Consider the following 15500-nt stretch of genomic DNA (forward strand, 5'->3'; position numbering starts at 1 on the left):
TCCTGGATTCCTAGAGGGCAACACCCTGAGATTATCCACTCCCGGGGGAGCGATAGGCCCAGCCGCCGGAGGCGACTCGGCGAGATGACGTCCCTGGGGATTATTCGGCCCGGTTGGGTCGCGAGTCCCGGGTGACAAATCGTCCCGGGGATTCCCTCCGCGGGAGACGCGTCCTCCTCGCGAGCGGCCACTCCGCAGTGCATAGATCACCCCCGGACGTGCGTTATTGCCTCGACGGTCGACATGGGGCGCGCGTCGACGCGCCGGACCGGCGGGTGGCGTCGATCCATCCTGCCTTGATCCACTCGGGATTTATGAAACTCGAAAGTCGCGACCTGGGACCCCCGAAACGCGATCGGGAGAGATCGACGAGCCAGCTCCCCTCTATCCTCCTTTTTGTCGCGGATTTTTAGTCCCCAGTATCGGCGCCTCGAATCATTCCGCGGGATTTTCGGATAATTTATTCATGATTGTGAACTCACACAGTGTTCACTTATCCTCCGTATCTCGCCTTCCTCGGATGCGAGCAGGAGGAAGACGGAAGATGTCGTGGGAAAGAGAAGGGGCGAGGTCGGGGGTAGGTGAACGAGGGTGGGAGTACATATTTGTTTAGCTAGAAGCACTCGCTTTCCAGCCCTGGCGCATAGGGTGCTCCTCTGGTTCGCGAACTCGCGGGACCATGGTGGTCCAGCCGACTAGAGGAACCCTGGACCGCTGGGTAAATGACGGGGGAACCAAGGTAGAAGACCCTCCTGGAAGCGTTGACGAATTCCCCCGTCTTTTGCCCGAACGGGAGAAACAACCCTCAAAAGGCGCCGGACCTGCCGACCGGCCGTACAGAGGGTGATAACGCGACCTCGCTTTATCACGGATTATCGTACGCAGGCGAAAAACGGAACGCCCTGTAATTCTTACGCCAATTTGTTCACTCTATCTGGAGTAGAAAAGGTATATAGAAATTTTATTCTATGGGGCATGGTTCGCCTGGAAAATAATTTCTTGAAAAATGACCGAACCAGAGGGTGGAGGAGTCTCTACTCCGTTTTCGATAAGGATGGATGGGGGAAAACCGCCGCAGAAAATGTCACTTGGATGCCGGGGAGTAGGGAGAATTCGAGTCCTCGAGATGCGCAAACGGGGATTTTCGTAATGTCGGGGGTCGGCCAAGATGTCCGATGAAGGGTGGTCGAGCCGAGGGTGCGCGGTGTCGGGGGTGGCTGTATCGATTCCCCCGAGGACGTAAACGCGCGGCCGGCGAGAGATGTGACCGGCGGGAGGAAAAAAAATTTAATATATCCAAATATATCACAGCAGCAGCAGGCGACGATCGGCCATTCGGAGCTCCATAATTTGATATGCAGTGAAATCGGGCGAGAAGGCGCCGACGGGGGTGGAAATGGTTTTTTGGGGACGGCCAAGAGGTGGGAGCGCAGTTACTGATGGGACGTCCCGCGCAGATGTGGACATTACTCATTACACAAGTGACCGGCGGACTTGCAGGCGGTTGCTCGTCCTTCGAATCGTCCTTTCGGTGGACACGAACCCTAGGACCGAAGGACACCCCTAGGGATATCTCCTCTATTTCGACCCACCCCCAAAATCGCGGACCAACTTCTCCAGGGATTCTTCTTTCCTCGCGCGGTTTCCTCCTCCAGATATCATCCCGATAACGATATCCGAATATATTCAAGATATCCAAGAGATCACCCCCTTTTCTTTCTAACCTCGTTTCAACAAATACATCCGAAATCATCGAAGGGGTCCAGAAGGTGGACCCACCCCGAAGACGGGGAGGACTTTACGGACGCTCTTTGGGACACCCCTCCAGGTTTTACGGCTTATACAAAAGTTCGCCATATTACGAGTCCGTGAAATATGAATACGCGAGGAAAGGGTGCGTTCTCATGGCAGTCGGCCCTTGGGGGTGGCGGGGGTCGGTCACTCGCCCGCCATTACGGGCCGCGTACTGGCGCCGGCGAACCCAATTTGTTATCGACTTATAGGCGAAATTACTTACTATTACCGCAGATTTATTTCGCGTATTAGTCCCGGACACGCCCGGCCGTTACATCTCCATTAATTACCGCCCTTACGGCTCCTTACGGGTGTCCCGCTGGAAAATTCCCCACCCTCCGCGCCGTCGACCCTCCCGGATAAGGGTGGACGCGACACTCCAAATAACCCAACCCCGTCCTCGAATTGTCCTTAAATTTCCTCGTTACTTTCGTCGATGGGAAAAAAATATCGCACGTGTCGTCGTTTGGTTATGTCCCCTCACTTCGGCGCTTCTAATGGCGGCTCCTGGGTGGAGGGGGCGAGGATTAGGAAAAGAGGTCTGTTTGCTCGCAAACAATGAGATAATAAGAGAACACCGAGCCACGCAGGATGTTTGTTTGGCGGCCCGTTAATGTCGCCCGCTTATTGTTTATACAATAACCACTCGCGGATGTCCTTCCCTTTCCGAGGAGAGGCTGCTTTTTCTACGGCCTTTTGTCGCTAGAGCAAACCGATCGGCTTCCTCTGAGGGCCCATTTTCTTGGGCCGACAATGGGCCCCGTTTGGTCGAGACTAGACAAATTTCGTCGACTCTCTTGGAAGTTAAGACCCGCCACGTACGAGTCGTGCCTCTTTTGAATTCATGCCGGGACGCCAGGGGGAGCTTCGAAGTCGGCGACTAACTCGATTCCTGGCAATCTAATAAGGATAAAAAATAAGGCCCCCTCGTGAGGAGGGAAGTTATATTGAAAAATATACATCCACCCTCGCTGACCCGTCGTAGGCCGCATATAAACTGCCCCCTTAAGGAACCCTGGAGGCACTCGGGACTACCCCTTTTCGTCGTCCGTTTCTCACCCGAAACCCCCATTGCGAGGGTGGATTTTACGGAGGAATATCGTACGAGAGATTATAAGAGATATCCCGGAAAGAAAATTATTTCCGTCTATATTATTAGGGACATTATGGATATGTATAGGCGATATGAAGCGTAGTTATTCTTAATATTGCAGATCTCGAATTTAATTCTCCGTTTTGATAAGGAGGCATGGTTGTACGCTACGGTGGGATATTTTATTCGAGGATAATGATTAGGAGGAAAAATTCATTGGTGAGGGAAACAAGGGTGCAGGGTTTCGGGGGGGATCGAGGCGCATCCCTCTTCCCGGGGGAGGGTCTGGAACATCTTTTACTGCTGGCAAAGGTGCGAAAGAAAAGGAGTGGAGGCTTTGGGGGCGTATCGCTCGGTTAAAGACAAATCGCGGCCTCACCCTGTAAGGACCTCGGATCACACCTGGGGTGGACTCGATAACGACGTAAATATTTCTGCCCAGGCACTCCCCGGGGACCCTCAGGGACCCCCGAAACTTTCGGGACTCCTTGCTCCGAGACCCTCGTCTCGCTCGCCCCATTTCTCCCCTCCGATCGGAAAAATTCCAAAATTATGGACACCTCTAATCGGCCCCGTAAAAAATCGAGATCGGCTCGATGACGTTTCAAAGATTTCATAACGAGATCGGTCCAGCTCCTCCGAGACAGGGAAGAGGAAAAATAATACATGGAAAACGCGTCTATTGGCAGATCTGAAAAAAATTCCAAAATTATGGATACTTCTAATCGACCCCGTAAAAAATCGAGATCGACCCGATGACGTTTCAAAGATTTCATAACGAGATCGGTCCAGCTCCTCCGAGACGGAAAAGAGGAAAAATAATACATGGAAAACGCGTCTATTGGCAGATCTGAAAAAAATTCCAAAATTATGGATACCTCTAATCGGCCCCGTAAAAAATCGAGATCGACCCGATGACGTTTCAAAGATTTCATAACGAGATCGGTCCAGCTCCTCCGAGACGGGGAAGAGGAAAAATAATACAAGGAAAACGCGTCTATTGGCAGATCTGAAAAAAATTCCAAAATTATGGATACCTCTAATCGACCTCGTAAAAAATCGAGATCGGCTCGATACCGTTGCAAAGATCTCATAACGAGAGACCGGTCCAACTCCACCGTTTCCGCGGCTCGAGGAAGGACAAGGATGAGAAAAAACGATAGAAGGAAAACGCGCCTGTTGACACATCTGCTCTCTCGACGGGTGGCATCTCTCCTTTCAACTTGACAAACCCATGGCCGAGCTATTATTTATTTAATGCCTCGCCCTCGGCGTCTCTCTCCCTCCCCTCTCCGCGTTACACAATTATTTACCGAAAGAAGGACAGAGAGAAGACGTGCTCGCGACGTATGGGGGGAAAGAGAGGTCCGAGACCTCTCTCTCTCTCCTTCTCTCCGGAGCGATTAGCCGCGTTAGTGTTTGCGTGTACTCGCGGGCCGAAAACGCGGGCCAGTTTGTACAAATAATTCGAGCCACTCCGCGAGTCGAGATCCGTGCGGCTGGTTTTGCAATCGCAATTTTGCGCCTGTTTACGAAGACCTTGGCGCGTTGTATCCCGAGAGTAAACAAAATTCGTGGACGTGCGTAAGCGGTCTCTCGCCATTTTTGCCATTCGGCGGTCTTTCTGTCATCTTTCGATTCCTTCCCCCTTTTTCTTCCCCTTGGGCGATAACGAGCCTTCTTTACCTCGGGAAATGCGTTTCTTGTTCCTAGAAAATGGCGAAATGGCGAGATGACCAGGTCTAACGTCTCTTGACAATCGGGAGTTCGGCGGGCGACCGTAAAAAATCCGCCGCCCTAAAAAATCTCTCGCTTGTATGTCACACTAACTGCCGGGCCGTTTATTCGAAACGGCTCGTATCAATAAGCCAAGGGACATAAATATCGGGATAACTCTCCTCTTACGTGGGTCCTCCCCCCCCGCTGCGTAAATTCGGCTGCCAAAAACGCGCACCTCTGCCCGGGGAACCGAGCTGGCCAATATCGCCCCGTCCCGTTTCGGCCTGACAATAAGACCATAAGGCAACTCCCCTCGCCGCCGATCGTCCTATCTCTATTGCTACATATATCAATATTCAATTACATCTCGAGGGAGCTCGCCTAAAGACGCGGCTGTTACGCCGGACTCCGGGAAAATGGCTTATCAAGGAGGGAGACCTCCACCTCGTCGCCATCCATCGGTAACGTCATATACCAAGAGTTAAAATTTTACGAAAACTCCTATCTAACTGAGATCACATTTTCAGGAATTTTCCGCCTAGTAATTTGAGTATAATGAAGTATAATAAAAATATCGAAAGGGAGCCTTGTGGTTCTGGGGGGGATTGCTCCCGCGCAAAACCGCGGGACAACCCCCGAGGGATGCTTATCTCGACTCGTGGGCTTGTTGTTTATCGCACACTTCGGAGTGCCTCGAAATGGGGTTTCAGACGAGGGGGAGGGGGTGAAGCAGCACCCTCAAAGGGGTGCAGCAACCCCCCACAGTGGTACACCCGCTTGTAACGCCTCGCTCACGGTGGAATTTGAAATTTGTTTCTTTATCGGCCATAATTTTCCGGAATCTACACACGAATAGGTTGCGTAGATCGCGGGGCGTACACGAAGAAATGCGAGGGGGTGGGGTGGGGGTGTACTCAGGGGTGCACTGAAAGGAGCGGTTGTATCGAAAGGAGAGCAGCCCCTTTCCTTGGACGGTCCTGAAATTTTATCTCTCGACTCTTCTCTCGCCTTTTTGCGTTTTCACGGTTTCACCCCCGCAGGGGTGAAATATTCCACCCCCGGCGGTGCGAGAGATTTGGAAAAGCGTTTCCCCGGCGTTTCGCGCCGCAATTTCCCCCTCTCGATCGGCACACGTACCCCCTGGACAGGGGGTAGAATCCCCCACGAAGGGGGAGTCGCGTTTCATCCCTGGCGCCGACTTGACCCCGTCTCTCCCCTCGGGGCGACCGAACACCCCTGACCTACCCTCGGCCCTTCTTCTCACCCCTTTTCGAGCCTCGGATCGGCTTTACTCGCGTCTCAAAGAAATCGCGGATAAAGCCGATACCGATGCATCTCCGGGGCACGTAAAACAACCCCTGGGGGGGTCGCAATGAATGGCAAGACGTTAAAATGCATTACCCACCCCGGGCTAGGGGTGTCACGTGAAATAAGAGACATACACGCCGACGCATTATGTGAAAAATATGGTAATCGTATTGCCGGGGCCAAGCAAAACAGCGCCCTGCATATGAAATATGCGAGATCACCCCCGCCATCCCTACCCCATCCCCCGGTCGGCCTTTTTCGGCCTTCACTCCTTTTCTCCTCCTAAAGCAGCCCATCCACCCACGACCTGCCTCGAGATCTTCGGATCCTAACCTCACATCGGCTGAATACAAATTCATCCTCCTGTATCGCTCCTGCTTGAATTAGCGCGCTACCTCCGACTCCGGGGGTGCGTTGCGCGATATGATTAAAAAAATTGGAAAACGTAATTGGAGAGTACAGAAAGATGGATAGAATTCAGGGGGGATGAAGAGTCGGCGGATTTCCCGGACTTCCAGGGCGGATTTCTCGGTCCCCGAAAATCCACCCCCAGGGGATGAAGTCGAGATTGATTTCGCGAAGAGCTCGCGGTATGGCCAGGCGAAAGTTAAAACGATTACTGCGTTTAATATTCATTCCGGCGGGCGTCTTGAATATTAACGCGGACATTACGTCGAGGGTGGGTCGCGAAAGGGTGCAAAAAAGGCCGCGCACCCTCGACCTGTCCAGGAGTTTTTTTCCAGCCCTTTCGCGGCGTTCCCTTAGGTCAATAACGATTTTCGATGCCGAGGGGGTGACAATGGCCGAGACGGCGTCGCCACCCCAGGGGCGGGGGTAAATTTATAATAATCGCATAATTCCCCGACGAAGTCGGCCGCGCCCTTAACGGGGACGTAATCCCTTCGCTTCCGGCATCTCCCTTAAGCGAATCCAATATTTTTCCAAACATCGTCCCTACCCCGGAGGGCGCCTAATTTCTGCCGGCGATCCCGGCCTCTTCTCACCCCTTTGGCCGGCACCCTGTGAAAAATGCCGCCGATTTTCCGGCCCGGGGAATCCCGTGTTACAGCTCGGCTTAATTGTATCATTAGGGGCTCCGAAATCGGTAAGAGGGGCTTAAGTAATGCCGAACAATTTTTAACCGCAATCACGTCTCGGGGACGCCTCCGGATGAAGGCCTGGCCCTCCCTCTCGAGCCCTTCAACCCCTTCGCGTTATTTTATTCCACCTCTCGCGTTACCCGGGGTTGTTCCTCCGTTTCTCCCTTTTAACTTTGACTTTGACTCTCCGAGCTCGCCGGGAGACCAACGCTCGCAGTCCCTCTCAAGATGAGACCCTCGTCGAGGGGTTGGCCGAGGGGATGAAAAAGCCCGGGTCAGTCCCGGCGACTGCGGAGGGGTGGCTAAATTCCGACGCTCCGTAGGGAATATAACTGCAACGGATGCGCTTCAATGGGATCGGGAGTCATCTTTGAATTTTTCCCTCTAGCGGCGAAATGTCGCACCTCGCCCGGAAGGGATGAAATCAATTTTCGCATGAATTAATAATTATATTTTTAATTCGTATTAATTCATATCGAAAGTCCCACCTCACCTGAGATATGCCCTAGCGACTGCAGGGGCGGACAAATTTCCTCCCTCGAAGGGAAATCAGGAATACGAGTTTCGACCAGATACATTTTTTTATTGACATTGTACGCCAGATAAGACTATACAAAATTTCTACATACTTATAAGACGACTCGAGCCTTAGGGTGAAGTGAAACACCCTTCAAATCAGTCGATTCGAATACAACACTTTTTTTTATGGGTATTAGACCAAACTGTCCGAAACTTTGACACATCACTCCTGATCAACTAAGAATTGTCCTGACACATTGAAAATTTGGATTTTTTAACAAAATCTTTTAACTCAGCCCAGACCAGAACCAAAATGGCGTCGAGCTCTCATATTTCGATCCATATACAATCCATATACAATCCATATACGATCCATATACAATATCGAAGGCTCTGATATGAGAATCGAAAGGGTCAGGACAATTTTACGACAATTTAGAACACTCTGGTAATCGACAAACTCGCATTTGAACGGGATAAGGGCAAAAAAAGTGTTGTATACGCTTCTATACTAAAACGATGGTACCACGAGGTCTCGGAGTGAAAATTTAATTGACCTGGAAATCACAGATGGTGCAGGGGGTCCCTCTGCAGTCAATTAGGGCCCCGGAAACCATAAATCCAGAGGATTTCTGGAGTTTTACTTCGATTTCCTTATAATTATTGTACGGAAACGACAGGTGGAGTATGCCATTTGGTGCAATACCCAATATAATTCGGTACAGCTGTCAATATATAAACCAACGTCGGCAACGTGGGCATTTAGAAAAATCTTCTTTATCGACGTCGATCAAGTTCCTCGAGGTGTTTCACTTCACCTTAGGTACGTCAAACGTTGCACCTCCACCGGGAGATGCACCCCTCGGCGGGTGGATCTCGCGAGCGCGGACCGCGAGAACTCGGGGGTGATTTCTCCCTGGCATTAATTCCCTCGCGAGCCCCCCTGGGGGTTCGGGGTGGAAAAGAAGAGGGGAGGTTGATCCTTCGTAAACTCAAAATGGTGTTCCCATCCGCGCTCAATACTCGGGCTGCTTGCTCCCGCCGGAAGTGAGCAGACCGAAGGAATGCAAAGTGAGGCAGAGCCGCGCCGGCCCGACGTCAGCCTGACGGACTCTCTCCATCCCTCCGCCCTCTCCGTTCCTCCCGTTTGCGCAAACAAACCAAAATGGACTGCGAATAAATATGCGCCTACGAACGAAGCGAACGCCCGCGCTCGTATGCCCGGTCATGATCCAGCACCGGGGGTGTCCGTTGGGGGGATTTAGGAGCGCCATCGAGGGGGGCCACCTCCGATCGCCGCCCCTCAGGGTCCACCCCTGCTAACTATCGGGGAATTTATCAAAAGAGGTCGGAACATCTCCAGGACTCGGGGAGACCCTTAAAACAAGATGGCGGCCGAGAAATCCCGGAAACCTCAAACTCTACGACCCCATCGACGAGTCCGGACCTTCTTCGGGGTCCGTTTGTTTCCCCTACCTGGAAGGAAGCAAGCTGGCCATCAGCGAAGAAAGGCCCCTCTATAATTCAGCCGTTCCACTAATTGATACTGAATTATTAAGGGGGAACGAGAGTAAAACGCGAACGCCGCCCGGACGAGATTACTTTCCCTGGAAGGAATCCGCCGTGATCCCAGACTCTGTGCCCTGACTCCCCCTCGGAAAATGTGACCCCGTTTCGATTCCCACCTTCCCCCGGGGTCATCCGTGCATCCTTGACCCCGAGGACCGCCCTTTTCTTCCATTTTTCCTGGACCTTCGGGTCCCCCTTCTTCGGGGGGCGCGATCGATTAAGCGACACCTCGTCTCCTTCGTCAGGGCGGAAAAAGGGGGAAAAAAAGAAAAAGATGGCGCGAATTAATGGCCCACCCCAAGCCGCGAGATAAGCTGATGCAGTCCGCGTTAAGAAAAAGCTGAGCAAAGCAAAACCACCCCCGCAGGCCTCCCGAATTTCCTCCGGCCGACGGAAAATCTCGGGACGCCGTGGGGGGTCGGGAAAGGGGAAACGGTGGCCGCCAAGTGAACGTAATTTTTCCGTTGTTTGATTTTCATTAACGACTTGTAGAGCCGGTCGGCTTGCCCCCCCAGCTCGAGAGGGTCCCCCCCCCCCCGAGTTACGCTGAAATTATTCACCGCCAAACAGATACATCCTTCGTTACATTTTCCCTGGCCGCCCCCTCGAAGGAGGCCAAGTTTTCCTCGGCGAGGGAAAAAGAAAACCCTGGGGGGGTCGGGGAAAGAAAAGCTTCGCTCGTTGTTCTTATAAGTGCCCCGAGAGGAAAGGGGTAGAACCGCGATCGGATTCCCACCCCGGACTCCGGTCGGAACCACCCCCCAGGGGCGGAAAGCATTGTTGTCGCAATTGATCGGGACCCTCCTAATTTTGCGAAAGAAGTCCCTCCGGAGACTAGAGAACGAGGAAATTTATTAAATACAAATATTGCCGCCCCGAAGTGTCCCCGCATACCTACTGAAACGTGAATATTAAACCGGCCTCTGCCGGTACCGAGCGTTTCACATCTCGTTTCACCCCCCCCTGGAAGGTTCATTTATAGGCGAATTATTTTTTAAAAAATCCTCGGGGTCGGGGATGCCTTTTTTAAACCGTCTGCGAGATGGTGGAGCGAGAATTTCAGGGAATTTCCGAGGAAACCGAAGTTGACGAGTAGAGTCGTCTCGTGGAGGTCCGGTCGAGATCCTCCATCTAGAGGACGGCGATTGCTCGCGATGTCAATGAAACTGTCAATTTGGCTCCTCCCTCCTGCCAGTCGGGGTCGGCGATCGAGAATCGTCGGACGCCGAAGAAGATGAGTCAAGGAGACGATCGAAGTCTGAATGATTGATCGGTCCGACGAAGGGTCGACCCGGGGAGAACGGAGGAGGATTCGGCTCGCTTGTTTAGCGGAAATCGGGGAATCTCGGTAAACTGGACTAATTGATGCCCCGTAGAATAGATTCCATACATTGTCAATCGGGCCGCTCGTTCTCCGCGGGCCGGTTAAAATAAACCTGCGGAACGAGTCGCATCTATGGGGGGAGTTTTTGAGAGGCTGATGAACCAATCACGAGGCTATCTATAATGTACACAGTCCGTTAACGATGGAGAGACAGAGCCCAGAGACATTCGGGCCTGTTGGTAACCTAGCCGCTTGCCGAATATCCGCCACCCTGCGTCTCTCGTACCCGGGGAAGGGGAACCACGTCCGTTTTTCGACCACCCCGACCACCCCTCTCTCGCTCTCTCTCTCTCCCTCTATCTCTCTCGACGCATCCGACGTAGAATGAAACGGACGCCCGCGGAATCGTTAATTCCTCTCAATATTGCACGTGCCTTTGGAAGGACTCCGAGGCTGCCCTGTGACAATACCCTGGACCCTCCCATGGGCCGAGGATGGACCAGGAGGCGCGATCGCCATCGATCTCTACCGATCACGGCTCGATCTCGAGTTACTCTACATAAGCATCTCTAATATTAAATTGAGCCCTTAGAAAGATTCCTTCTCGAATCGAGGACTTAAGGCAGTCGCTACTTGAATGCGCGACGAGCAATTCGTCACAAAGAAGAATCCATCGGGCCGAAGAAATATTTCTTCGGATGGTCCCGAGGAAGGGTTGATTCAAGAAATAATATTTCTCCGGTTCAGTTAACATCTTTTCTCGACATAGCGTAACCACGGACATCATTTCTAATACCCAGATTTTTCTCTTTCCTTTTCATTGGGGGCATACAGAGAAAATTGGTCCGCTGAATGCGCGACAAGCAATTCGTCGTCGCAACCCACAAAAAGGAGTCCATCGAGCCGAAGAAATATTTCTTCGGATGGTCCCGAGGAAGGGTTGATTCAAGAAATAATATTTCTCCGGTTCAGTTAACATCTTTTCTCGACACATTAAGGGATAGCGTAACCAGGGACATCATTTCTAATACCCAGATTTTTCTCTTTCCTTTTTATTGTGGGGGGGGGCATGCAGAGAAAATTGTTCCCTCTGATGAACTAGCCAAATTTCAGATGCGAGCCTCTTTGGGGATGAGGGTTGAATTTTCATAACTTCCCGGGGGGGTGATTATTATTTTCCCGCGTGGTTCTCTGTGCTCCTTTTATCGTATTTCGAGAAAAGGAGCGCAAACTGGTCAGCACCCTCGAGGTGGGCCCACCAGGTTAGCCGAAGTCACCGGCGTGCTCATCCCGGCAGAAAAGGGACTCCCGCGGGGAAGTTTCCCTAATTCTGAATTATTCCCGGATCCATCCCCCGGTATCCGGGAATCGTGGAAAGGGGCGCCTCTTTCGGGGTAATTTGTATTCCACATTTCTCCCGTGACGGGGGGGGGGTGGCAAATACTCCTTCGCCCGGTGTCTCTTCTCACACGTCGCCGGGAGAGTAACCTCTGATTATGCGAGCGCATGGCTGCCTGTAACGAGATTTAATATTAAAATATTATGACAAACGTCAACAGGAGGCGGAGGCGCCTGATTGGCCCTCGGCCACGGGAATACGAAACGAGAGGAGCGCCTCCACCCACCCTGAAGTCGGTCTTGAAATTCCCATAGGTGTGAGAAGACACCTATTTATCACCTACGCAATGATCTTCGGGACCCAGGAAAAAAAAATCTATAAATCGAGAGCGGGGTATATTTCGCAAGTCCTGTTTTCCGTTGCACCCTCGAGCCCTCGAGGAGTCGATTGCAGAGAACTGCAAGGACCAAAGGACTTCCGAGAGATTTCTTCCCGAAATTCCCGAGAAGCGCGGGTCGCGAGGGGGGAACCTCTCTGAGATATGAATGCGAAATTCGGCCTTTGCATAAGTATTTCGGCGGTGCACCCGGGAGGGGAGGGGGGGGGGCGCCATAAAAGCGGAGCCAGGGCGAGACAGGGAGCACAAATTCGGCCCTGGCCACGGTGGGAATATTCGAGCAGGAGGAGTAAAGGCGGTAAGAAAGAAAACGCGCCCGTGACTCAGAAGCCGCGACCGTAAAGAATCGAGGGCGTTCTTCGAGGCAGGATAGCCGGGGTTGAGGACCTTGGCGAGAGGACTCGGTTTCGAGGTCCTGGAAATGTATAACACCCGGTGAAACGGTGGAGGAAATTGCGGGACGGAAGTCTCAGAGGGTGGGCGGCCGGTAAATGCGGATTCCTTTCCGTAAAGGGGTGGGATATCCTCGAGCGAAGGAATAGGACGCGTGGCTCGATGTAACGAGGATAAAAGATAAGTCGGTCTTGGTCTTGCGGCTTTCCTAAGAGGACGGAAGACGCGGAGGTTCCCTGAAGAAGGTCATGTCACGGAAAGAAGAACCCGATACCGCAACCGAGGTCGTACAGGGTTGACTACACCCCGGTGGGGGCGGCAAAGCCCACCGGGGGGCGGAATAAATCCAAACAGTAAACAGCGGAATGGAGTTCGGGGCGGAAGGGGCGAGAATTCTAATATATAAAAGATATGAAGCCGCGGCCTCGCGGCGAGAGGGGTGGACCCCGTGGAGAGACTTCGAGATTGAAATAAGAAGAGGCCGCGGCGGGCTGGGTCGAAGGTTGAAGGTTGAGGGAAATCTGAACAGCCAACAGCCCCGGCCTTTATTTAACCTTTTCTTAAGGGAGTCTTTGGGAATCCTTCCTTATCTGCGGTCGATGGCCCTCCAACGCTGAGCTCCGGTCCCATTCTTTTATGCCTTCGAGCCTCGCCTTCGTCTTCCTCTTCAGGATCCACCGTATACCTCGTAATAACCCCCCAATGTACACACGGGACCAGCCGCTCCCGAAGGAATCCCCGGAGGAGAGCCGCTACCCGGGACGTCCTCGGCAGGACCTCCTGCTAATTAACGAATTAAACGTTCGAATTTTCACTCACCCCGAAGTCGGGATTAAAGTGGATTGAAGGACTCCGGAGGCTCCTTTGAACGGACGAGGAAGAGCTGAAGAATCACCTGAAGAATCTCGCTCGAGAACTCGCCGGGATGGGACCATGACCGGCTTCAAAGGCCTTAAACTCTCATGGATATTCTCTTCTTTTTCAAAATGTTGAGACCTTTTTTCTTATGAATTAATATAAACTTGTCATTTTTCGGCCTGATTTCGCTTCGGAGAATGTTTTGGAGACACTTCGGGATCGAGGGGATGGTACAAATAGAACCGTGTTTGGATAATCACGATTCGGGAGAACATTGGTATTGAAATGAGACAAGGGGATCGGTTTTTTCCCCTGTTGTGGTTATATCTCGTGGTTTCACTTTTCGTTTCCTCGATCGGTCGCGTCCTTTATTCCCGTTTCCTTTTTCGTTCCTCTTCCGGCAGAGTCGGCCGAGGAGCGGCGCTTGCTGACGCTCCTGACTAAACACTGATAACGCGCCCCGAGAATTTCTTTGCATGTTATAAACATACGTAATCGTACACAAATAAAATTAGCATAGAGCCCGATCTGGCGAATTTGTGAGACGGACGACTCTCCTGGAAGAGATCGCTTAAAACCGAGCAGCTTTGACTTCTCCCGGAGCGATACGAAGTCGAAGAAACGAATGTTGGCAGGAAATCCTCTGAAAAGCAAAAGGATATATTTTTTACAAGCGAAACTTCCACTCAAAATATTATAAACGAGAAGGTAAAGTCTACGCTCGGTCGGCCATTTTGAAAACGGCGAAACGATTTCGGAGCTCGTTTCCGAGAGAAGGACTCCCCCGGGAACGTCGCATCTTCCCGAGGGAACGACTCGGTAAAACCAGCTGCAATTTGAGTTTGGCCAACGGCAAACGTAGTTTTGCTAAACTCGTCGGAAGTCCCTCAAGAAGCCGGGACAATGAGAGGGATTTCGCACCGCTGCGGAGCTTCGCTTCTGGGTGTACATAAAATTACGTATATACAGTGGTATATATCGCGGTATATACGAATATACGTATACATTCGACAATCCAGTTGATGGTGGAACTTAATAAAACAAATCCCGTCGCGTAAACAGTCGGCGAGCCGATGTCTTCGGACAACAAGGAGTTTTAGCCGCGTTTCGGCCAGCCAAGATGGCGGCCGCGAGCGCCATTAGCCAAGATCAATATTGCTCGAGGAGACACAGAGAAAAGTTGGAGACTTTGCCACGACGCGCAGTGCCCTATTCCCCGTTTACACCGCGAGATATCCACGACCGATCCCAGTTCCTGGTCCATAATCCGATCCATAACCTGGACGACTTCTTCTCCAGGTCGACGACTTTCCTTGCACTTCTTCCGGGACCCTCTTGGCGTTCGGACTGTCGCTGTTAAAAATCCGCAAATAGGAAAATTTGCAATTAGAAAAAGTGAAAATCCCTCGCCGATTTAATTTTTCCCCGGTGGAATAACCGGTGAATAGATCTGGAATTTCTGGAAGTACCTTGACGTATGATTTTCAGGCGAGCTCGCTCTTCGCGGCCCTGAAGCAACAGCAACAACAGGGCCGCGACTCCGGGAGGGAACGAGAGGGCAGAGAGAGGGACAGGCCATCCCGAGGCGGCGTGGCCGAGGGCGAGCACCAGCACCAGCTCCAACACCAGCACCAGCACCAGCAGGAGCTGAGCATCGAGTACCAGAGCAATGGGAAGCTCAGTCCCGCTGGGCACGCACTGACAGCAGCACCCATGACCCAGCAAAAGCAGCCGATCCTCACGCAACAGTCGCAGCAGCCCAGCTCCGGGGCCCCAGGGCCCCAGCCGAGTCCCCATCAGAGCCCCCAGGCCCCCCAGCGGGGATCGCCCCCGAATCCGTCGCAGGGTCCGCCACCGGGAGGCCCGCCTCCCGGTCCAGCCTCGCAGAATCCCTCGCAGATGATGCTCAGCCCGGCCAGCGGCCTCCACCAGATGCAACAGCTCCTGCAGCAGCACATCCTCAGTCCCACCCAGCTGCAGTCCTTCATGCAGCAGCACACGCTCTACCTGCAGCAGCAACAACAGCAGCAGCACCACCAGGTACACCCTTACCCCGACCTCCACCCGTCAGCCCTCTCTGATCCTCC

General features: G+C 52.5%; 1 protein-coding gene across 17 annotated transcripts in view; it reads left to right on the forward strand.

Moving 5' to 3' along the window:
- The window catches only part of LOC105696680 (forkhead box protein P1), a 149733-nt gene that overhangs the window by 117856 nt on the left and 16377 nt on the right, over nt 1-15500 (forward strand). For all 17 annotated transcript variants that reach the window (XM_012419336.1, XM_012419338.1, XM_012419330.1 and 14 more), the window contains one exon: nt 14902-15453. In XM_012419336.1, the coding sequence (XP_012274759.1) occupies nt 14902-15453 (552 nt within the window). The remainder of the gene's footprint in view (nt 1-14901; nt 15454-15500) is intronic.

Source organism: Orussus abietinus, unplaced genomic scaffold (assembly GCF_000612105.2).
Source record: "Orussus abietinus isolate OABI.00-Male unplaced genomic scaffold, Oabi_2.0 scaffold23, whole genome shotgun sequence".
Classification (NCBI taxonomy): Eukaryota; Metazoa; Arthropoda; class Insecta; order Hymenoptera; family Orussidae; genus Orussus; species Orussus abietinus.